General features: G+C 31.9%; 1 protein-coding gene across 5 annotated transcripts in view; it reads right to left on the minus strand.

The window, feature by feature from the left end:
• dac (dachshund) overlaps positions 1-20,762 on the minus strand; it is a 159,037-nt gene that overhangs the window by 129,323 nt on the left and 8,952 nt on the right. For 3 of the 5 annotated variants that reach the window (XM_035094881.1, XM_035094880.1, XM_035094879.1), the window contains exon 2: positions 883-945. The exons of the other annotated variants lie outside the window; for them this stretch is intronic. In XM_035094881.1, the coding sequence (XP_034950772.1) occupies positions 883-945 (63 nt within the window). The remainder of the gene's footprint in view (positions 1-882; positions 946-20,762) is intronic. 5 annotated transcript variants of the gene reach the window in all.

The raw sequence follows: 20,762 nt of genomic DNA on the forward strand, positions 1-20,762 counted from the left end.
ATCAAAGCGCGCAGCAAACAATACGCGGTGAGATGCTGATGCGATTGTATTATAGCTAGTGGACTAGTGATCCATTGTCTCGTCACGTCCTACCCACTCGTTTCTTTTATCTCGATCCCCAGAGTTTGACGTCGTATCATATCGTATCGAGTGAGCATCCATCGAAAGTAGCATGCTTGAGAATAATATAAGGGTGGAGTTTGTCATAATGCTGAACAACTCAGACTCTACACTTCATCTATACTCCCTATCTCCATGTCTTGCAACTTTCGTTTGTTGTATATTCTAAGATATATAAGCTTATTATTCGCATACATTTGTATGTATATATACGTAACGCACGCTTCAAATTTCGCCGCAGTCATATCAGATTACCTGATTGACTACTTCCTGCATGCACTCGACAGTGCATTCATTTCGTTATTAAATGGCTCTACTAAAAATATTTACACGACATATACTATCAACATCCTCACGAGAAAATAATTTATTAATTAACCTTTTTTGTATTACAATATTTGTCATTATTAAAAATTTTATTTCATCAAAACTTTCATTTCAATTATTTGTCATTAAATGAATGTAATAAGAAGAAAAAAAAAACACGTGAATGTATTGAATATTAATTATTCTACATGTTCGCATTATTTCATTATAAATCTCCATCATTTCCTTTCACCTTTTTTCTCGTCGATAAATTTTTTTACAGAAAATACTCGAATGTATAATTACTAGTGGAGATATAAAAATACATCTCAAGTATTGAAAACAATAAAAAAAGGAATAATTATATTACCTATGAATTTTATTATTGTATTTAAAGTTTAAATTATTTTCCCGTGAGCATGTTGGAGATAAGAATATAGATATATAATGACATACCAATAAGTGGATGAAATTTTGTTTGCAGCGAAAGGAAAAATGTAAGTTGGTTGTGATGCATACCTGTAACAAAAAGAAGAAAAAAAATGAAACAAGATTTATGAGTAATTCTAATTAGAATATTATATAGAGACGTTGAAATAGCATAAATGGTGTAATACTGTTAAATACACTGTAGAATAAAATAGCAAGTGAAAGCTAAATTGGTTGCACGTAAACACGAGAGTCTTATGGATAATTTTTTGTATGCTGTTTGCTGCCAACTGAAAACAAGTTGCTCGACAAAATTTATCTTCTTTTCATTCAAATGGTTTCCTCATCACGCATTTATGTATTCCATGATATTGCGCTTTTTAAACTCACCGCCTTTTATCCTCACTGTCTTGGATATTAAGACCCCCAGCCGGTTTGTATTAGTCACATAAATTCCCTCACCACCGACAAGAACGCATTGCGCCGGATCTGCAGTTATCCTCGCACGAATTCACGTAATTAAACCATATATTTTTAAATGCCAACATTCATTTTTCATAATTATCCATTTATTTTATTTCACCTTCTTTTTTCAATGATGTCTCAATTTTTCATGTTTTTCCTTAATATAAATTACCAAGTACTATCGTTTAAAAAAATATGTAAATTATTTATTGCCTTCAAACTATTTAAGAGTTTCAAATAATTGGCTCTAAAATATTTTTAATCGTCAGCTAAAAAGAACAATACACTGTCGAATTTATAGTGTAAATATGAACGAGAAAATAATAAAGGAAAAATAAGTAAATAAAATTTCCCTGGCATAATACTTTTATTTAAAGCGGTTGTTGCCACGATTTTAATCAACTCTTAGCCCTCTTTGACGCTTCCCCACACCTGAACCTTGCGAATCATCCCCTGCACTCGAAATTCCTTCGGTTAATTACGCACAGATTTCCAATGCATCCCTTTCATACATTTTCTAGCCAGTCCAATATTTAATTTTTTTTTTTTTTACAATCAATAAAATTTATTTGTAAAATATTCCGGGTTTTTTTTTTTTTTTTTAATATTGTAAAAAATTAATAACCATCAAGAAATCAATTAAAAAAATGTTTAAGTATTGAAGAGCTTATAATATTCTAGTGAGAATGAAATTTTTCCTGAGAAAAGGGTTGTAATATTATTTTAAGCCACGAAAACGACAAATTCAGCCTGGCACCTTTTAAATACTTAATTCCATTCGCCACTAATTGGACAGTTTTATTAAGGGATGCATATTTTAGATGGCATTTTTATTATCTTCAATAAGAGTAGAAAGATATATAACCCTTGAGACATTCTTATGTATCTCGAATATTTTTTCTTTCACACTCTTATTCTTCCATAATACCAGGAAGGGGTGGCTTTAAAAAATTAGATTTCATCCCTTCAAAAAATATTAGCACGAGAAAGAAGAACACAACCCTTTCGCCTGTGGCAAACACGTCTAGGGGTATTGTTGAACAGGATTAAAAGCACGAAAGTGTAATTTCTCGGGGTGAACGAAGAGATTTTCCTTTTTTTATTTAATATTTTATATCGAAGAGTATAAAAACGTCTCTTTTTCTCTTCTTCAGCTGAACATTTTGCGAGCAAAAGAGCGCGAGATTACTCGAGGAAACGAGATCAAAATTTCGTGGTATGAAAATGTAAGAGCAAAGACAGTATATAAATTTTAATAAGCTCCATTCGGGGTAACTCTTTGAGCTTGAAATGAACGAATTAAAAGTTTTTCTCATTCTATCTGCTATTCTTCCTCTTTCACTCTCCTTTATTCTCTTTATCCAACTCATCAACGCACTTTAAGTAGTCTCTGAGTTGACATTCCAACTTATTTCACAATCTCATCCAATAACTACCCCAACTTTTGTCGTTTTCTCTTAAGAACATTTGCCACTTTCAGACTCTGATCTCCTCATCTGAACAACTTATGCAAGAATTCCAACAAATATTCAGCTTTTCATGCAGCTAAACCACTTGAAAGTTACGTTTGAATAATTTCTACACCTCATATATACCTTATGCTTGAAGAAATTTCCCAACAGTGTATACTCATCTCTCTTCCACAAGCCTTCTGTAAATCACTACAACTATAGCTTCACACACAGGACAAAGTGCGGAGAGTAGGAAGTAAGGAGGGTGGATTTTCAGTTGAGACTCGACAAACTTGGTAACTCGGTAACGTGTTCTCGTTAACGTTCGACAGACGACCCCTCGAGTGCATCGACAAGAAGGAGAGATGATAGTCTAAAGATGGAAAATGAGAAGGAGAGAAGCTTGTGCACGAATAACCGAGTAAGATTTCAATTAAAACAACCCCCTGGCACGCGGGAGGATTAGCGATACGAATCCACAAGGATTGTCTTCCCCAGCGAAAACGAAGAAACATCTAACCCTCCTGGGTTATGCCACAGCATAAATATCCATGTAAATTACCTGCGCGAAATGTCATCTTTATTAACACAATAATATACTAAATTATTTGAAATGTTATTAAAATTTCATTAGATATTTTTATTAAGCTTATATTCATCATTCTACTCAATAATCACTAATTATTTCATTTTTTATTAATCCATCAATTCTCCTAATTATTTTTCAAATAATTTTAATCAAAATTAAACATCATTAACATTACAAAAAAAAAATGTAAAAATAAAACAAAAGAGGAACGTTTTTTTTTATTAATTTAAAATAGTGGACATAAAATTAAATATAAATAAATAATTTTTTTTTCGTGTGGTGCAAATGTGATATTTTTCTTAAACTGAAAATTACTCTGTAATGATAATTATCATGAAAAATGTTAATAGCATGTCCTTGAGAGACATAATGAATTTTCACTACCGATTTTAATGTTTTCTCCAGCATCATCAAAGAACAAATAATATGCAGATAATGGAGAAGACATATAGGAAGGCATGAAGGAGAAAGTGATGAGATGGAATCATACTACAAAATTATAATTAACAAAATTATGTCGGAGTAACTCGATAGGCTCTGGCAGAAATGGGTATAGAGAACAAGAGTGAGGGATGTATATCGAATAGGGGTAGCTTATATATCTAAGAAGAGTGTAGCGAAGGGTTGTAACTGACATTAGAGTGAATGAGAAAGGAAGACGCGAACTCACATGCTAGTATGAACAGCAAAATTGAACGCTCACGTAATCTTATACAAGGGAGTGATTGCGAGCTTGAAAAGGTTTTAATTATAGTTCTCGATTCTCGTGCAAGAGCTATGGTTTAAGTGAAAAGTAAAAGGATTTTTAAATTTATTCTGTGATAATTAATTCATAAATAAAATTTGTAAAACAAACTCTACTACATATTAATACAAAAATCTTTACCTATTAATTATTAATTAGCTGTTAAATAAAATCATCAAATCTTCTTGAATTCAAATGAAATTTTTTTTTTTTTGGATTGCAACGTATAAGGTGTTTCTTTCGACACTTTATAAACCCCTAGAAGAATGCAAGGATGAATCTTCACGGGTGCGTGAAATCCAAGGGAAGATGGAAAGTAAAGTAAGGGAGAAAAATCCTCAAAATCTCAACAACTTTCACGCTCGAGGGGTTGAGAAGGGCGTATCGAGTTACTGACATCATCACCAAAGCTAGACGAAGAGGCTTTGAAGATGCAAGTCGATCAAAGAGTTGCGAATGCTAGAAGCTAAAGATTTTTCTTTCTAAAAACTGCTACATCTGCTTTGATTCATGAGAGAAAGAGAGAGAGGGGAAAAAAGAGAGAGAGACAATGGTAACGTTGAAGCTAAGAGGGCGTTAACTAAACTTTAATGGAGATCTCAGATAAAACATTTTTGGTTGAACGTTGAAAGACTTCTTTGACGGATTACGCCCAAATCGTATCTATCTCATATGGATGTACAACAAGAAGACAAGCTACCTGGTGGAAAAGATGACGGGTAACCGAACTAAGTGTTATAATACCCCGCACTTACTGTGACTATATTCACCAATTCAACATCATCCCTGGAAGATTTACACCGAGGTCGAGAGTTTATATGCATTAAGTATTATTTATGTGAAAGAGAGAAGAATGGAGATCTTTTTCAATGCTACTGTATTATCGGTAGCACCATCTTTTCGAATGAATATCCAAGCTTATGAGACTTTCAAATAGTGTCTTTTATTTTGAATGATGGAATAACTACTGATTTTTTCATGTGACCATTTTTTCTTTAAATCAAGTTATATTAACGGAGTTCAGGATTTTTTCATTTAATCAGATCTTAACTCAAAGATTAAAAAAATTGTTGCATTCAATCTTTGCTCTTCAATAATTTGAACAATATGTCCATCTATTGGTCTGTTTGTTCTACTTGATTCTATCATTTTTACTGCAATTATTTTTTATTGTTTGAAGCATTGAATTTTTTTTTATTTTTTCATGTCATGCTCCAGAAATATTGATAATTATACTTTAAAGTCAACTGATAATCACATTCAACATTTAAATCATTATTCCATTGTTTTTATTTTATTTTAATTATTCATATACAAACTCAAAAAAATCATTATTATTATAGTTGTCTACAGAATATTTTTTCTCTCTGAAAATCATTGGAAATAAATTATTTGATGCTTATCAAAAATATTAAATTTGATAGTAAATATTTATTATTAATTTCATGAATTTTAAAAAAAAATATCGAATGAATGAATTAAGATAAAAAATCTTTTAAAAAAAAAGATTTGATTACAATTTGTCTTTAATACACATTTACAAGCATTCCTATTCTTTTTCTGTTACATTATCTTTCTCCCCTAATTTTTTGTTCATCCACCAGGGAAAAGCCAAAGCCGGAAAAGAGTGTCAGCACGATTTCGCGCGAGAGCTCAACAAGTCGAATAAAAAGCTCATAAATAAAGAGGAGAATCACTCTCGCCCTTTCTTTCATTCTTTCTTTTTTTCTCCCTTTAACTTCAATTCCCTCTTATTCGCTTCCGACCTTTCACCCTCACCAACGCGTTTCTGCGAATGTCCCCGCGGACACCTGTTGCGTAAATTCTCTCGAACTCAGCCAAAATACACCCACAATTGTCGCACGCGGGTTGACATTCACACACGAGTGTGGTTATCGTTTGAATGAATTCGCACAACTGAACAGAATAGTTGCAGTAATCGTTGTGTGTTCATCTAGAGTGCACGATTGAATGAGAATTGTCCGCTATCTCGCGGGGGTGAGCGAGAAACTGTGAGTAATGTTTCTATATTTGGGTGACGAGTTAAAGCGATTATTTTCACGAAACATTAACATCATTTACGAGCTTGATTAACTATTATTATTATTGCAATCTTTTTTTTTCTATCCAACAAAAAATAAACAATACTTACATGAACACAAAACAAAACATTCTTACAATTTTAATTGAATTGTGATTTAATAATTACAATTGAAATAAGCTCAAGAATAAGAAAAAATAATAATAAATATTTTGTTTAAGTGTCGTTAAAAAAATTATTGAATTTATTATTAATCTTTAATTTCCTTAATTCTAAACCAACAGAACAGAACCGAATGAAACCAATAATCATTTTTTTATAAATAATTAAATTTTTTTTTGTTAAGCAACTTAACTGCTGTTTCTAAATGTCGTAGATTCGTGATAAGCAGACCAGAATGCGAAGAATGTGTCTAACATACTAAATAAGGAGAATCTCAAGAGGGAACATTAAACTGCTGAGCTGCTCGTTAATTACAGGATATCACGAGTAGAAATTACAGCCGACGAAAAGTCCAAGTCATTAATAGCACTATATTTCCTAAGTATTACAGACAACATCTATGAACATATGTAAAAATAACACTACGATATTACAAACCCACATATATAACCCGAGTAATAAAAAATGGCAAATGCCTCTGGGGATTTATTTATTCACTTGAGAAATATGCCAACCATTTTATTCCCAATATCTTCTCTGCAATCGCCAGATATTTCAATCCCAGAGGCTGGACCTCCTCTCACTCTTTCAGTCCAGACAGACAAATTGAATCGAATAGCTTTTCTCGGGAAAGGTCCGTCGAGAATCGATAACTCAATTCTTCGATATTGCACTCTCTTTTTCCCTCAACATCGCACATTTTTTCAACTGGTCGATCACGAATTCCGTGCATTTATACAAAAAAGTATTTCGTGCCTCCAACAGTCTCAATAGTTTATTATATTTGCAAGAAAAATTCATGGACCTAATAAATTGGATCTTTAACGATAATATAAAAAATAACTTGATGCAACAGCAAACAAAGTCTGTGAGAAAGTTGAATAGTTTTAATGTGAAATACTTTGTAGAATTTTTTCAATAACTGGAGAATTTTTATAAAGTTAATATTGTAAAGAATACATGTTATATGTCTGTTTTTCAAAGTCTTGGCATCTTGACTGTTGTTGGAATATTTTTAAAAATTATTGGAATAAATTTTTGAATGATTTTCTTCGGGAATGGTTAATTTTTTATTGATAAAATTGAATGTATTCAAGAAGCAATACTTGACACTTTGAAATTATTATTATTATGTTGTTATCCTTCATATTCAGGTTATGAAATATTTTTTCGTGTAATGAGTAATCGAATCCCACGTATGTGTAGATAATAAAAGATCCAATTGGACAGGATTACACATAAAATTCATGTTGGCAATGACCTAAGTAAAAGCACAAGGGTTGCAACATCCCCTATACACCCTAGCATCATCCCCCAACCTCCCAGGGGGTCTTGCCATCAGCTGTAGGAGAAACTTCATATTATTATTCATCTTAAAAACACGCGTAAAATTACTAGGCTTCGTTATTTCTACTATGATTCGAAAATGAGTGTGTTTGAACTTTCCATTATTATATTTTCTCCAACCCCATCTGGAAATCACTTGCAGTTTCGTTATATTTAACACAATGGATTAAATGTATTTGAGAGGTAATACTTTAAACGCTTTTAGGGAGCAAGACTCGATCTTTTTTCTTGATATCACTCTGTCGTCATCTCAACGATGGTGATATAGCCTATTACAACTTTTTATTACATTTCCATTTCATCTCTCGCCTGCAAAAGAAACGCGTATTATTCGCTTTTAAGTAAAAGAGCATGGAAATTGAAATGAATGCATTTTAAACTGAATTACAAGCGTCTCACTACGCTTCGGGCTATTTTACTTTCTTTTTCCTGCTGTTGAAGTATAACCTATTATATTTCAATTTCAACATTCATGCATTTTTTTTTTTTAAATCACACTCTCTTCAATAAACATCACTCCCAATGCATTTCCATGAAAACTTTAATATACTTCACTCGTCTTCTGCATACTTAATGATACAGATAAGCATCATAAATATTGGGTTTTAACATAAACGTGCACTTTTCATTTGTAATCAGTGCAAAAAGTGGAAGAAAAATAATAATTGGTGGTAAAAAAAAAACATACATGCAATAAAAATATTGAATTGATTTTTTATTAATTGGTATTTTTAATTTTTTCTTCATTAATTTAATGATGAATGAAATTTTAAAAATAATTTCGTAAATCTTGATTTATTAAATATACTCAAATTTCAAATAACTAAATCTAAACTTCGTCACTGATAAACTTAAAAAAAGAATGTTAAAAAAATAAATAAAGAATATTCAAATCCCATCAGATTTCATTTTAATTGACATAATTCCCTGTAAACGAGAATAAAAAGAAATCTGGCACTCTTAATATTCATAGATCACCATTTTGAAACCCATGAATTCATTTTGAGTGTAGAATTTCCCACTCACAGTGACACAAATAATTCGCGGATGCGTGAAATCCAACGACCTATTTAGCTCGATTACCGGGGCGTGATGGCAAAAGAGTAACAGAAAGAGAGAAAGAAAGAGATAAAAAAAAATGTAATGAAAAAGCAAGGACAGATCCTGATTTTTAGGGTCGTGTTTATCCGTATTTAGCAACGGCATTGGAGCACAATTGATGTCGTACTCATCACACTCACGAGGAGTAAAAAGAGAGAGATAAATGTCTACCTCCCGTCGCGACAAACGGGGGCGAGAAGTTGGGCACCTTTTTAAATGCGAAACGACACCCGCCGTGCGATTATGTTTTGGAGAATGAGAGGACCCGAGCGTGCCTGGCTTTGAGGTCCCCGCAGCCTATGCTGTGTTATGTGCTAAGAACCAGTGGCCGTTTACCTAATGCATCGATGCTAATGTTTGGATCATCCTTTTCTTGTTTGTCCCTTATGTAACAAGGGGAATCGCTGTAAGCTTCATACCAAACGTATTTTGCTAATTTTAAACATCATCACATTCATAAAGTCTTGGGATTTTTTTTTGCATGACAGATTGCATCAATGAGAAGTTCAAAGAATGTTTATAATTTATTTCAATCAACACATTATTTAAAAAAAATTTTTCTCACTCTCTTAATTATTTCTAATTTTTCTTTATCTATTTTTTAAAATTTTTTAATTACATAAAAAAATGGAAAAATATTTTCTAGCGGTCAAACAAAATCAAAACAAAATTAAATCATTGTTTATAAATATGAAAAATATATTTTGAATGGTGGCAAAATGGTTTAACAATTTAACAAGATAATATCATGGAATTATAAAATAATAGAATAATTTCAATCTATTATTACAAATCAAGATTAAAATAGAGACTACTGTTTTCTAGTGAATAGATTTTCTTCAATTATGTAATTTTTTATAGAATTTTATTTTTATTCAATGTTATAAAAAAATAAAATAGTAGAAAAAATTACATAATTGAAAAAAAAAATAACAAATGAAAAATAAAACTTATTTAATAATAAAACGGTACTCTCTAGTCTCTATTTTAATCTCGATTTGTAAAAAAGTTATGCACACATCTATCGGAAGCCTTCAAATGATTATGTACTTTGAAAGTTCGCACGAGTAAATGCCGGTGCGATAGGATTACTCTACGTTTGCATATGTCCGAATAGCGCTTAGTTATATGCATACATAATGCATGCACACAGTGCAATATCGTTGACATGCAATTCCGGTGTGTTCGGGGGCCGTTGCAGTGACAAACAGGTTTTCCGCATGCACATCATGACACGAAACTTTGCATTTTACAGGACTAGATGCACGTGAAAGTGCAACTTTAATATTAAAAAAAAGTGCGAATATTAAAAATAATCATAATAATAGCAATAATAATAACTATGATAATGAAATACAAATTAAACGGAGGAAATGAGAACGGTAAAATGAGAAAAACAAAAGTGTAATTATCCAACAATAATTATTTGGACGAAAAAAATGCAAAATAACCTCATTCAACGTGCTATTAACGCTTTTGTGTCGCTTTTAAAATGTTAGAATGCATCCGTAGCAATAAAATAATACGATAGATATAACGATAAAAGCTAAAGAAGAAAAGATACAACAAAATGCGCAAACTCATGGATAAAATTCACGCAGGACTGATTTGCTTGGCGAGTTGCGTTCTGCTTACAGCCAACTATCGCGCATGTGTTACATCAAATACGATCAGCGACTTGATTTGTGTAAAAAAAAATGTAGTCTTGTCTTTGTAAAATAAAATCATGAAACAGGTGTTTTAACGCGGCATTCAGAATCAAAAGATTGAATATATAAGCACAAAAAGTCACGCAATTGAGCTTGGAATTATTTAATTGCTAATTAATGGAATAAAAATAAGGAAACTGGCCACCCGTGGAGAAATATCGCACCATGGTCTGTCGGCGCTTCACGGGACTCCTATCCTTTCTTGCTGAGAGACTTGTCGTCGTTCTTGTTAACTTCCAAGTGAACTCTTCAACGCGTCGGTGCGTGTCACGCGACACTAATGTACACGCGAGTAACGTCTATAACTAACTAACGGAAATAAATCTTTATTACGGATGCATTTTTTCAGTTTTTGTCTTAAGTCCTGGCTTTAATTAAATTTAATAATTTTCTTTCGGAGTAAATTATTTTGAATTAATTTATATTAATATGATCATTTTGGGGAAAACAGTGGTTTTTAAAAACAATAATTTTAAAATTGAAAAATAAAAATTAAAAAGACAAAATTTTTTCTTATTAATATCATTTATAATTATTAAGTTAAATTTTTAGCATTCATAAAAATACTTTGCATGATGAAGAATAACCCAACAATGTCTACAGCTCAAAAGGATTCAATATTTAAATTTTTTTTTAATGTTCAAGACTCTTAACACACCTTTTAAGACATACTCTTACTTACAAAAAAAAAGAACTCCCAACAATTATACTACTCAAGAAAAATACATAATAATTTCCATTGAACATGTAAGAGTCTTAAGAATCTTAAGCAAGAATTCGATGCATGTATTACAACATTCAGACATTGAACTCGAAACAAGACGCGACATCCATTTCTTTACACCCTTTTTTCCCACCACTTTTGATATCCACCCTTTTTAAAAGTTTTTGTTCCTTTGGATCTCCACCGACATTGAATCGAATTCAAGAGGCGGAGACTCACCGAAAGGATGTCTGTAGGTGAACCAGGGGGTTGTACGAGGTCAGAAAGGGGCGATGGAAAGGGTTGGACAAGACTCGAGAGGGGTTTAATCGTGTCACGCGCCTCGTATCATTTAAAGAAGAAAATAAAAACACTCGAGTTCTATAGTCAGCAAGACGTTCTATTTAAGAAGTATACTAATAATACCTCTTTTATTGATTGTTACCTTTCTGCAAGGACTGTTTTGTAATATTGTATGTATCTTTATAAGAATATAATTGAAGCTTTTTATGAACGAAGATTCCAATAGAGCCTTTTAAAATTAAATTGAGACCTCTTATTACTTTAATATAAGGACTCTTGAGGTTTTATTAATAAATTCCAAGGAATCATTTACTAATGACAGCATAAAAGAATATTTTCTCACGTTTAAATTCAATCAATAAACTCTCACATCAAAAAAAAATTCGTTAGATTAAATAACACACTTTCGAAAATGGAAAAAAAAATATTTATCTCAAATGAAAAATATTAAGTAGTTTAATACTTTAATTATTTTTATCAATAAACATTTATAATTGAATCAAAACTTCTTTTATTATCAAGAAAAAAGAAATACTTTAACAAAAGAAAATGATTATGACACAAAAGATCCTTCAGGATTGATGATGGGGAAGCCTCGCAATAATTTCAAAGGATTCTAGTGGTTTTATTTGATAAATAAAATCTCAAGGAACTATTGAATAATATAATATCACATATAATCAGACAGTGAGATTGAGTTATGCAAGAATAAGAAGAATGAATATATCTGATGGTTTGCAGACATTTTTTAGTATTTGCCGGTCAGCTGCCCCCTAGAAGGGGGAAGCTTGTGTTCTTTTGTCTCGTGGCTGACGCTGCAACTTCGACCCCCGTGCAACGACGATGGCGACGGTTTTTTAGCGAATTTAATATTTATACCGAATGACTGATGACTGTAATAAAGAAACGGGGTCGTATTGTTCGACACATTTGTGTCGTTGATCGATACGACATGCCGCTGGGAAAAAAACTTTTCAGGTACTCAGTCACCCCATGTCCGTCACTAGCACTTTTTCTCCTTCCTACACGCACGTTATCGAACGGATCTAGGACCCTTTTAGACTATTTTTGAACAATCAGTTTCAAAAATGAACTTCATCTCTTCGTGTTAAAATTGATTCTGCTAGTGTACGAATCAGTGATAGATTTATTATCATTTTCTATCTCAATTAACTCATGATTTTCCACTTCTTGTTAAACATCACCACGAAAAAGTGCCAAGTCAGATCTGAAGCGCCGCGGAAAATTTTCACAGGATAAGCGTGAAAATTAAATTGTTCTAGTAGATTTCAAATGGTCAAGTTTCGAGAAACAAAGGTTTCTTGAAGAAATAAAAAAATAAAAAAGCTCAAAATCATTAACCAATCATTAGTAGGCGTAGGATTTTTGAAACAAAACAATTTATTAATGACTTTTATTTCGTATACGTTGCTTCATTAGACCGTTAGTGTAAGATTGTAGGTGGAGTAGTAACGACCCCAAGTTACTATCTATCTCTTTCTCAAAGCAGTCCCTGCTTAATATAAATTATGTGAGAAGTTATTTTGGCTTATTTTTTTCGTTAAGCCGAACTCCTGCAGTGAGAGCAAATCGTTTGCTTTCAAACCGTCGGCTCTGTTTCTCTCTATTTCCGTAATTATTTCCACCATCCAGAGATTAAGAGAAATGAAATTTAAATCGACAGGTTTTTATTATTCAAAACAAATGAAAGACAAATTAGTATAATTGAAAAAAATATTCTACTTTTAAATACTTCAATATCTTTTATACAAACATATTTTTTTATCAATAATAAATAATTAAAAAATTTTAAATAATCATTTTCAATTCCACTCTTACATAAAACTTTATTTTCTACTTTAAAAAACCAAAAATTAAATTATCATCTATATTGAAATTATTTATTATATTTTCTGATGATTCAAAAGTGCATAAATCTTTGAAAAAAAAAATTTTTGAAATATTTTTATTGATGCAAACTCTATTCAAAGCAAGAAAAAAAAATGATAAAACAATTTAATCTCCTAGAAAATTCCAACGATATTTCTGTTTTTCTCGTGTTTCTTAAGAAAACATAGTTGGTACATTATTTATTGGCAATCGTAAAAATCATCATGCGCCTAAACCAATATAATTAAGCGGCGCCGAGCGATGAGGCAGCAGCAACAGCAGCAAAGTAATTCTTTCGTTGCTAAACGCATGCGTGTCATCTGTGAAAACAACGGCTTTAATTGGCGCGTAATATTTATTATAATTTCAAACATATGAGTGCACACGTTCAAAAGCATCACAAGGGAAAACGACTAGTGAATCTCTTTTCCTCTCTAAAAGCCCTCGTGCAAATCGTTCTTTAATATTTTACGACCATCAGAGCTCATTGTACATAAGATTTATTCTAATTTCTCACTTCCTCAGATGTGTTTGTGTTACAGAGAACCAACAACGATAATAATTTAGAAAAAAAAACATTTCTATGTAAATTTATCCATAAATACGATATTAATTAGAATTAATTAATCTTAAAATTGTATTAATTATTAATTAATATTAATTTAACATATCGTAAGAATGAATGAGATTCAAACCAATTTTTCACTTCCTTATCTATAAAATATTATTTTACAAAAGCCCGAATGAAAACAATTTAAAGGAAACAAGAAACATTTTCATGTAAATCACACGTAATAAACGCACTTTTAATTAAAATTAATTAAATAAAAGTCGCATTAATTCTGATAATTAATTAAAATTTCATTCAATGTGTCGATAATTGGACTTTTTCACACTTAAAACTCCGAATCATGGGAGAAATATAAACAGTTAAAGTAAAACAATCAAACAAGTATTATTCTAATTTATTTTTCTAGGCTACAGTGATTGTATTAAAATGAACGATGATACAGGAAAAGCCTTAACTACACGTAAATTATCTCAATCAAGTTCATTTAATTAAAATTAATTTAAAACCAAATTAATTGAACTAAAGAAAAGAGAATCTCATTAAAAAATATATCTTTTATAAATAATAAATAAAATAAGTGAGTGAAGAATAATAATAAAATTAATGAAGGATGATAATATTCACACTAGTGTAAGCTAAAATTGATAAGAAAAGTATATAAAGAATAATTAAAAGATGGACATAAAACTCATCTTTGAGGTGGGTCTGTAGTAATTAGAAATATTCATACTCGCATTTTCGCATTCCAATTTAAATCAAGTCGAGTAGACAAGATTAGAGAGAGGAAACGAGAAACATACATGTAAGAAACGTCAAGGATGGATTCTTGCTTGGGAGTTGCAACGCGAAGAGCATTTATACCTGGATGAGAGGCTCTGACAGAGCGAGACCCGCCCACAAAAGTAATCTCAAGTTCTCTCAGCCTCCGAGTGGGAAAGAGAGACAGCCGTACACCTGATTCATCAGCAGAGAATAAATCGAAAGAACCTAAGAACCAAAAACAAAAGAATATATGCAGTTTCTCTGGCACCGTTTCTATTAATCTAAAGACTTGATGTGCATGTGAGATACCTACTCTATACTCTATACGGCCTAACGTTACAAGAAACACCCAACTAGATATAAATAACATTGCATATGTGAAACCTCCTTCATCTTACCTTCAAGTAATAATTCAATTTATTTTATCGATTATTAGTTCAGCATATATTTGCTTATCATTCCAACTCTATCTGATGATCAAATCATATTTATTTTTAGCTGATTGTACTTACTCCTTGTTTAACAACTTGAAGAACAGAGGCAGCTTCTTGTTCACCCGCAGGGCACTGACTTCTATATCAGCAAGACTTTGAGTAACATTTCTCTTCCCTACGCCTACTATTTGACTCTACCAGTCAGATCATCACTGTCTCAACATGTTGATGCCTTGCTAATGAGAGACGCTTGATCTATTCAAACAATCTAAATCAATATGGCTTCTATTCTCTTTTATTTATAATCAAATTCCTAGTCATAATAGTGACTAATTTTATCGTAAATAATTCTTCAAAATCTTCAAAATAAAACAATTCAATTAGAAAAGATTTTTACTTAAAAATTTTCTAAGTGATTCACTTTTTTAAAGGTTTATTTTTGAGATTAGATCAGGAAGTAGAACAGAAAAAGAAGAGTTCAAATTAAAATAGTGTATTCAATATGTTGATCTAATTTGAACTTCTTTTATGGAAACTTTTATGCTCAATGGTAAAAAAAAGAATGATGTTTAGATAAATGTTGCTCATTAATTATTACACAATTAATATGAAATATCAAACGAAGAAATCTCCAGTTAATTAGCTAGATGAAAAATAGCTCAATGACTAAACCAAGTGATAAAAAACCAAACGCCTTATTTACCCTATTCGCCTATTCAATGATTCATTGGTGGTATATGGCAGTAAAGCAGTCATCCATGCCAGACACCGTCGAGGTCAGGTGAACCGGTCCTACCGTTTCTTTGGCTTAGGTCAGTCACTCCAAAAAATCCTATCCTCATTAAAGAATTTAACACATAGTACTCCAAGACTTCTCGAGCTTATTTAATCTTACACTTATGTATGTCTTTCTGTCTCTCTCATTTTTGTCACAACAATAAAAAAAATTTCAGGACAAAGCCACATAATGAATTGCTACAACAATCGTAATGGAGGCAGACCTCTTTCCTCTCTTGAACAGAATAAAAAGAAAAAAGAAGGATCGAATGAAGAAGGGCGAGGAACCAAGAAAGAATAGTACTTGAAGCTTGGGAGAATGAAACTAACGAACGAAATACCAACACTGTGCTAACAAAACCTTCCTTTATTTTTTCCTCTCTCCTCAGTTCACTCTGGTCCAACTTCTACCCTCATATTCTCATAACCGGACACAGATCCACCGCGTCAAAGAAGCACACAAGGGTGATCTTGCAGATAAAACCATGAGCAAATATGTAACTTAACTCGGAAATGGCATATAGCCACTATTGTTCATGATATCTTTGATGTTGGATTCATTCAAACATATTTCATCCAACTTCTCATTCTTCTTTTTTATTACACACTTTTTTATCATCAATATGCTAAATCTTTCAAGCAAATCGCAAACCAAAGATCACAAACATACAAAACTATCTGACTTATTAAAAAGAGCATGACCATTTTTGAAGAATATTTGAAGAATATTCATCAATCAACTTGGAATCAAATATTGATGAACACCTTCATCATTTTATCTGAATGTCATTTTTAATTAAGATCTGATTCTGTCACAATGTTAACTTTGGCTGTCATTATAAACAAACGATAAATGCAACAAACTTAGTTTGTTGCTAAAATAAAATAAAAATCAGTGATGGCTTTGATGGTAGTGTATCTTTCAATCTAGATAGCCATCATCCTAGAATCTTTCTTATGAATAATTTTTAATGGGTAATTAAGTTAGCAAAAAAATAAATAGATATTAATCAGTAACAAAGTTCTGATCTGTTGTGACAAGAGAACCTTTTCTGAATGCATAATAAAAAAAAAAACTTTCCTTTGTAATTAAATAAATTAATTACAGAAAAAATGGTTATTTTTATTATAGTAACATTCTTCCTACACTTATGATGATGTTTTATTAATTTAAATCTTGCATCAGAAAATATTTCCTTCTTCGGATTGCTGACACCAGATCAGCCTAACGCATATCAGGACAATTAATCATCATCTAGGCTTTATTACAAGTATTATATCGGACCAATTACGGAATCTTTTTGCAAGTCTGATAGTTCTTTCGTGATGTGTACAACCCACATAGTATTGTTACGTGTACTTAGCCACCCTATTTCCTCTCTTTGTTTTATATACAATGTTTCTCTCAGTTTAACAGAGAATAATACATATCAGAAAAGCGTTATAAGTAGTGCCTTTCCACCTAGATAAAACATATCTCGTCTCTTGTATACAGTTCGCGTGGCATTAAGCCAAGGTTTATGAGCCGTATCACGTGATAATATTTACGATTCGTACGATTAACGTCGTGCAGAAAAAAAAAAGGAAGAAAGAAATTTATTGTTAGAAAATGCTACAATAGAAGCATCGTGGTCACTTGAAATTTATTTTTTACTACTTTTTTACGATTTTTCTGATTTCAATTACGTCAAAAAAACTGTTTGATAATAATGAATAAATTTATTTAATTGTAAATACTTGAGATAAATTACTAAATTTTTATTTAATGTTTTAATTAATAGAAATAAAAAATGTTCTATCCATTATTCTCGATGATTTATCAGACAATTTTAATTTTTAATAACATTAAACATTTTAGAGTTCATAAATTATATTTAATACTTTCATTTAACACAAAACTCTCGACTAATTAATAAAAAAATCATAAGGAAGTCATTTTTCAAAACAAAAATAAATCTTTTATCATTTTTTATTTGCTAAAGAAAATATTTTTTTTTTTCATGCACAAATGCATATCTGGTCTGTTACTTTTCTTGTCTATAATAAAACTCATTTCTCATTTTGACGGAATTTGAAAAGCTATTTGTTGTTTATTAAAGTAGTCTAAACGATTGTCTGAAAATGCTTTTATAAAAGTATACTCCAGAGCAATTTCAATGTTACTATATCGCACTAGTATAAAAATGTTTGGAATAAGTTTTCGTTCTTTCTCAGTTTATATCTGGCATGCAGGCCAGTTGATCGGTATCGTTGAGCTATAATCGAGAGCGATAAAGACGATTGAGCACGTTCCCTCCATAGAGGAAATCGACGCGCGAAACCCAAGGATTATATCGCGATCAAGATTATCGTTGTTCCAAGCCAGCAACTGCATTTTTCTCTTCTCTACTGAGATGGAAAAAAATTACTGTCTCTTATTTTATGATACTTTATTCATATGTATTTTATCCAACTTGTTTTTTTTTTTGTTCTACAATTTATCAAACGGATGTTTATCAATGTCAGAGCTCATAATAACACCTCCAAAGTATCACAGACTTCATCTCTCCCTCCACTCGCTTCTCTCGATCATCTTGCCTCAAGTTATACTTTGAGGTCACTTGGTAGTTTCAAACAATGATATAATTACATATAGTTCGCGATTATCTCGATAACTCGAATTATACAAAACGAGTGTACTCTACTGCTATATTTCTACTGTTGTTTTGTTCCAACCATTCAAGTGTATTCTCACGAGCAATGCTATGTATTTTACTCAAAAGGTCTCAGTCTGGAAACTTGCTACATAAATAATTATACTTGTTTTGAATGGTTTATTGCAAATATACGTTGTTATTTTGTATTTAAATTGCTTAATTAAATATAAATTAAATGAATACACTGTTATTATAACGTACAAACCTCTGCTTTCAAAAAAATTCAAATCCTTGAAATCATAAGTTATTTCAAGAATTTTCACTGTAATTTCTGATTAATTTTTGTTGCTTTTCTACCATTCGCAAGGTTTTCTTCTTTAATTACTATTATTCTTTGTCACTTTTAATTATCAATAAAAATTATCTAATTATCGATAATAAGTTTCTTTTATATTATTTTCAGATAATTTTATTCCATTTTTAGAAGTCAAAAATAAGTAAAAATCTATTCACATGTGAGAATAGTTTAAAATGCATCCATCTTCTTCACCACAGACTGCTAAGTATAAAAAGACTTTGAATCGTCACGTGAACATAATAAGAATGGAAAATATTTTTTTTCTTTCAAATTTAACCGCACTATCAAGTTCACTTTCTCATGCTTCACCAATTGAACTCGTACCTAACAAATCCACAAAAAAATCTACTCAATCATGACCACATTATAAACTGGATTTCCCCTCTCATTTCACATCAATTAAACTCACGAAAAAAAAAAATCTCCGGATGATTAAAAAAAACTTCTTCCAGTCATCAGAGATCTTTTTGGCAAAGTCCGATGTCACAAGCGATGATGTCAAGGTCGGGCAATAAAAAATACCTTGGCGCCGTTGCAAAAGAAGGGGATGAGGTGGAGGTAAGGGCTAAAAAGAGAAAAGAAGGAATAACAGGTATAGTAGATGAAGAATAGAAAGATGAAGAAGAAGAAAAAGAAGTGGCATGCGTGCATCACGCGAACGAACCGCACGCGTATAAAGATGATTTTGAGCGGCTGACTGGTTGCTTTCTCTCTGTCTATAGCTGCAGTCTGTGCCTGAATTGTGGAGGAGTTGAGACTCGTCGTGCCAGTGCTGCTACCAAACTCTTAACTGTTCAGGAGTGTACATGTCCGTTTAGGCTTTATATCCAACGATATTCCATGAACATAAGATCAGCAAAGAACATATAGTGTATAACGTTGGAATCATTTACCAATATGGAAAGGTTGTACGCCGTTCGTTTGATTGACGCCCGACATTCCGTGTCCAAACTCTCAAACGGCACGCGAGCCAAATAAATCCGACATATTCGCACCAGAGGAGTGAGAAAGTCCGAATATTTTCAAAAATTCAGACTACTTAATATGCACATGAGATAATTCACGAAAAATATCCAAGATAATCTCTGATTTATGTTAAAAATATTCAGCAAACAAATGAGTATTATGAAAATGAAGTTGTAAATAAGAAAATGATATTTGAATGCATCAAAGAGAGAAAATAACATCGACTGTGTACAACTCAGGACGGTTTTGACAGCAACTTAAGAACATTATAGTGCACACAGGGAGGTCTCGTGCGTTGTTTAATTACCGTATGTAACGAGTTGAAGTGGCTGGCGTGTGCACGAAAGCTTTAACTCTCATAGTTTCTCTTTCTCTTACATATGACTATCTATAATGTACTTATGGCCTTACAGAGGTCATGATATGCCTGCTGACGTTGGCCGCAATCACTTCTAAACTACCGACTTTGTAAGACACTTTTAAGTGTTTTAATCGATCCCTCTTTATATTACACAAACCATCAATGACTCTTGAGACATCATCGCGTGGATAAGATACTTCCATGCTCGTCCATCATCTTTGAGCCATTTTTGTTCGCCATTTTGACATATGGCATTCAAATAGATGTGTGAGAGAGTGAGAATTCGTTGAAAAGAGACAGGAAATATTGCAAATCTGCCCCTCACATCAGCATTATGAAGAAACGACGAAAGGGGAGGGTTCGAATGTGAGAAGGGGGTTTGAATCAACTGGTCTGGGACACCCCACTATCCTTGAGGGTGTAACACATGAAGTTTGAAGAAACAGACAACTTATGCATCGCCGTTGGCACATTCAACGATCAAACTGTTGAGGATTTATGGAGGCAAAGATAGTTTTGCCAAGGTGTGAAACATG

The sequence above is a fragment of the Chelonus insularis genome, unplaced genomic scaffold (assembly GCF_013357705.1).
Source record: "Chelonus insularis isolate UGA/USDA-ARS -01 unplaced genomic scaffold, ASM1335770v1 scaffold_714_pilon, whole genome shotgun sequence".
Lineage (NCBI taxonomy): Eukaryota > Metazoa > Arthropoda > Insecta > Hymenoptera > Braconidae > Chelonus > Chelonus insularis.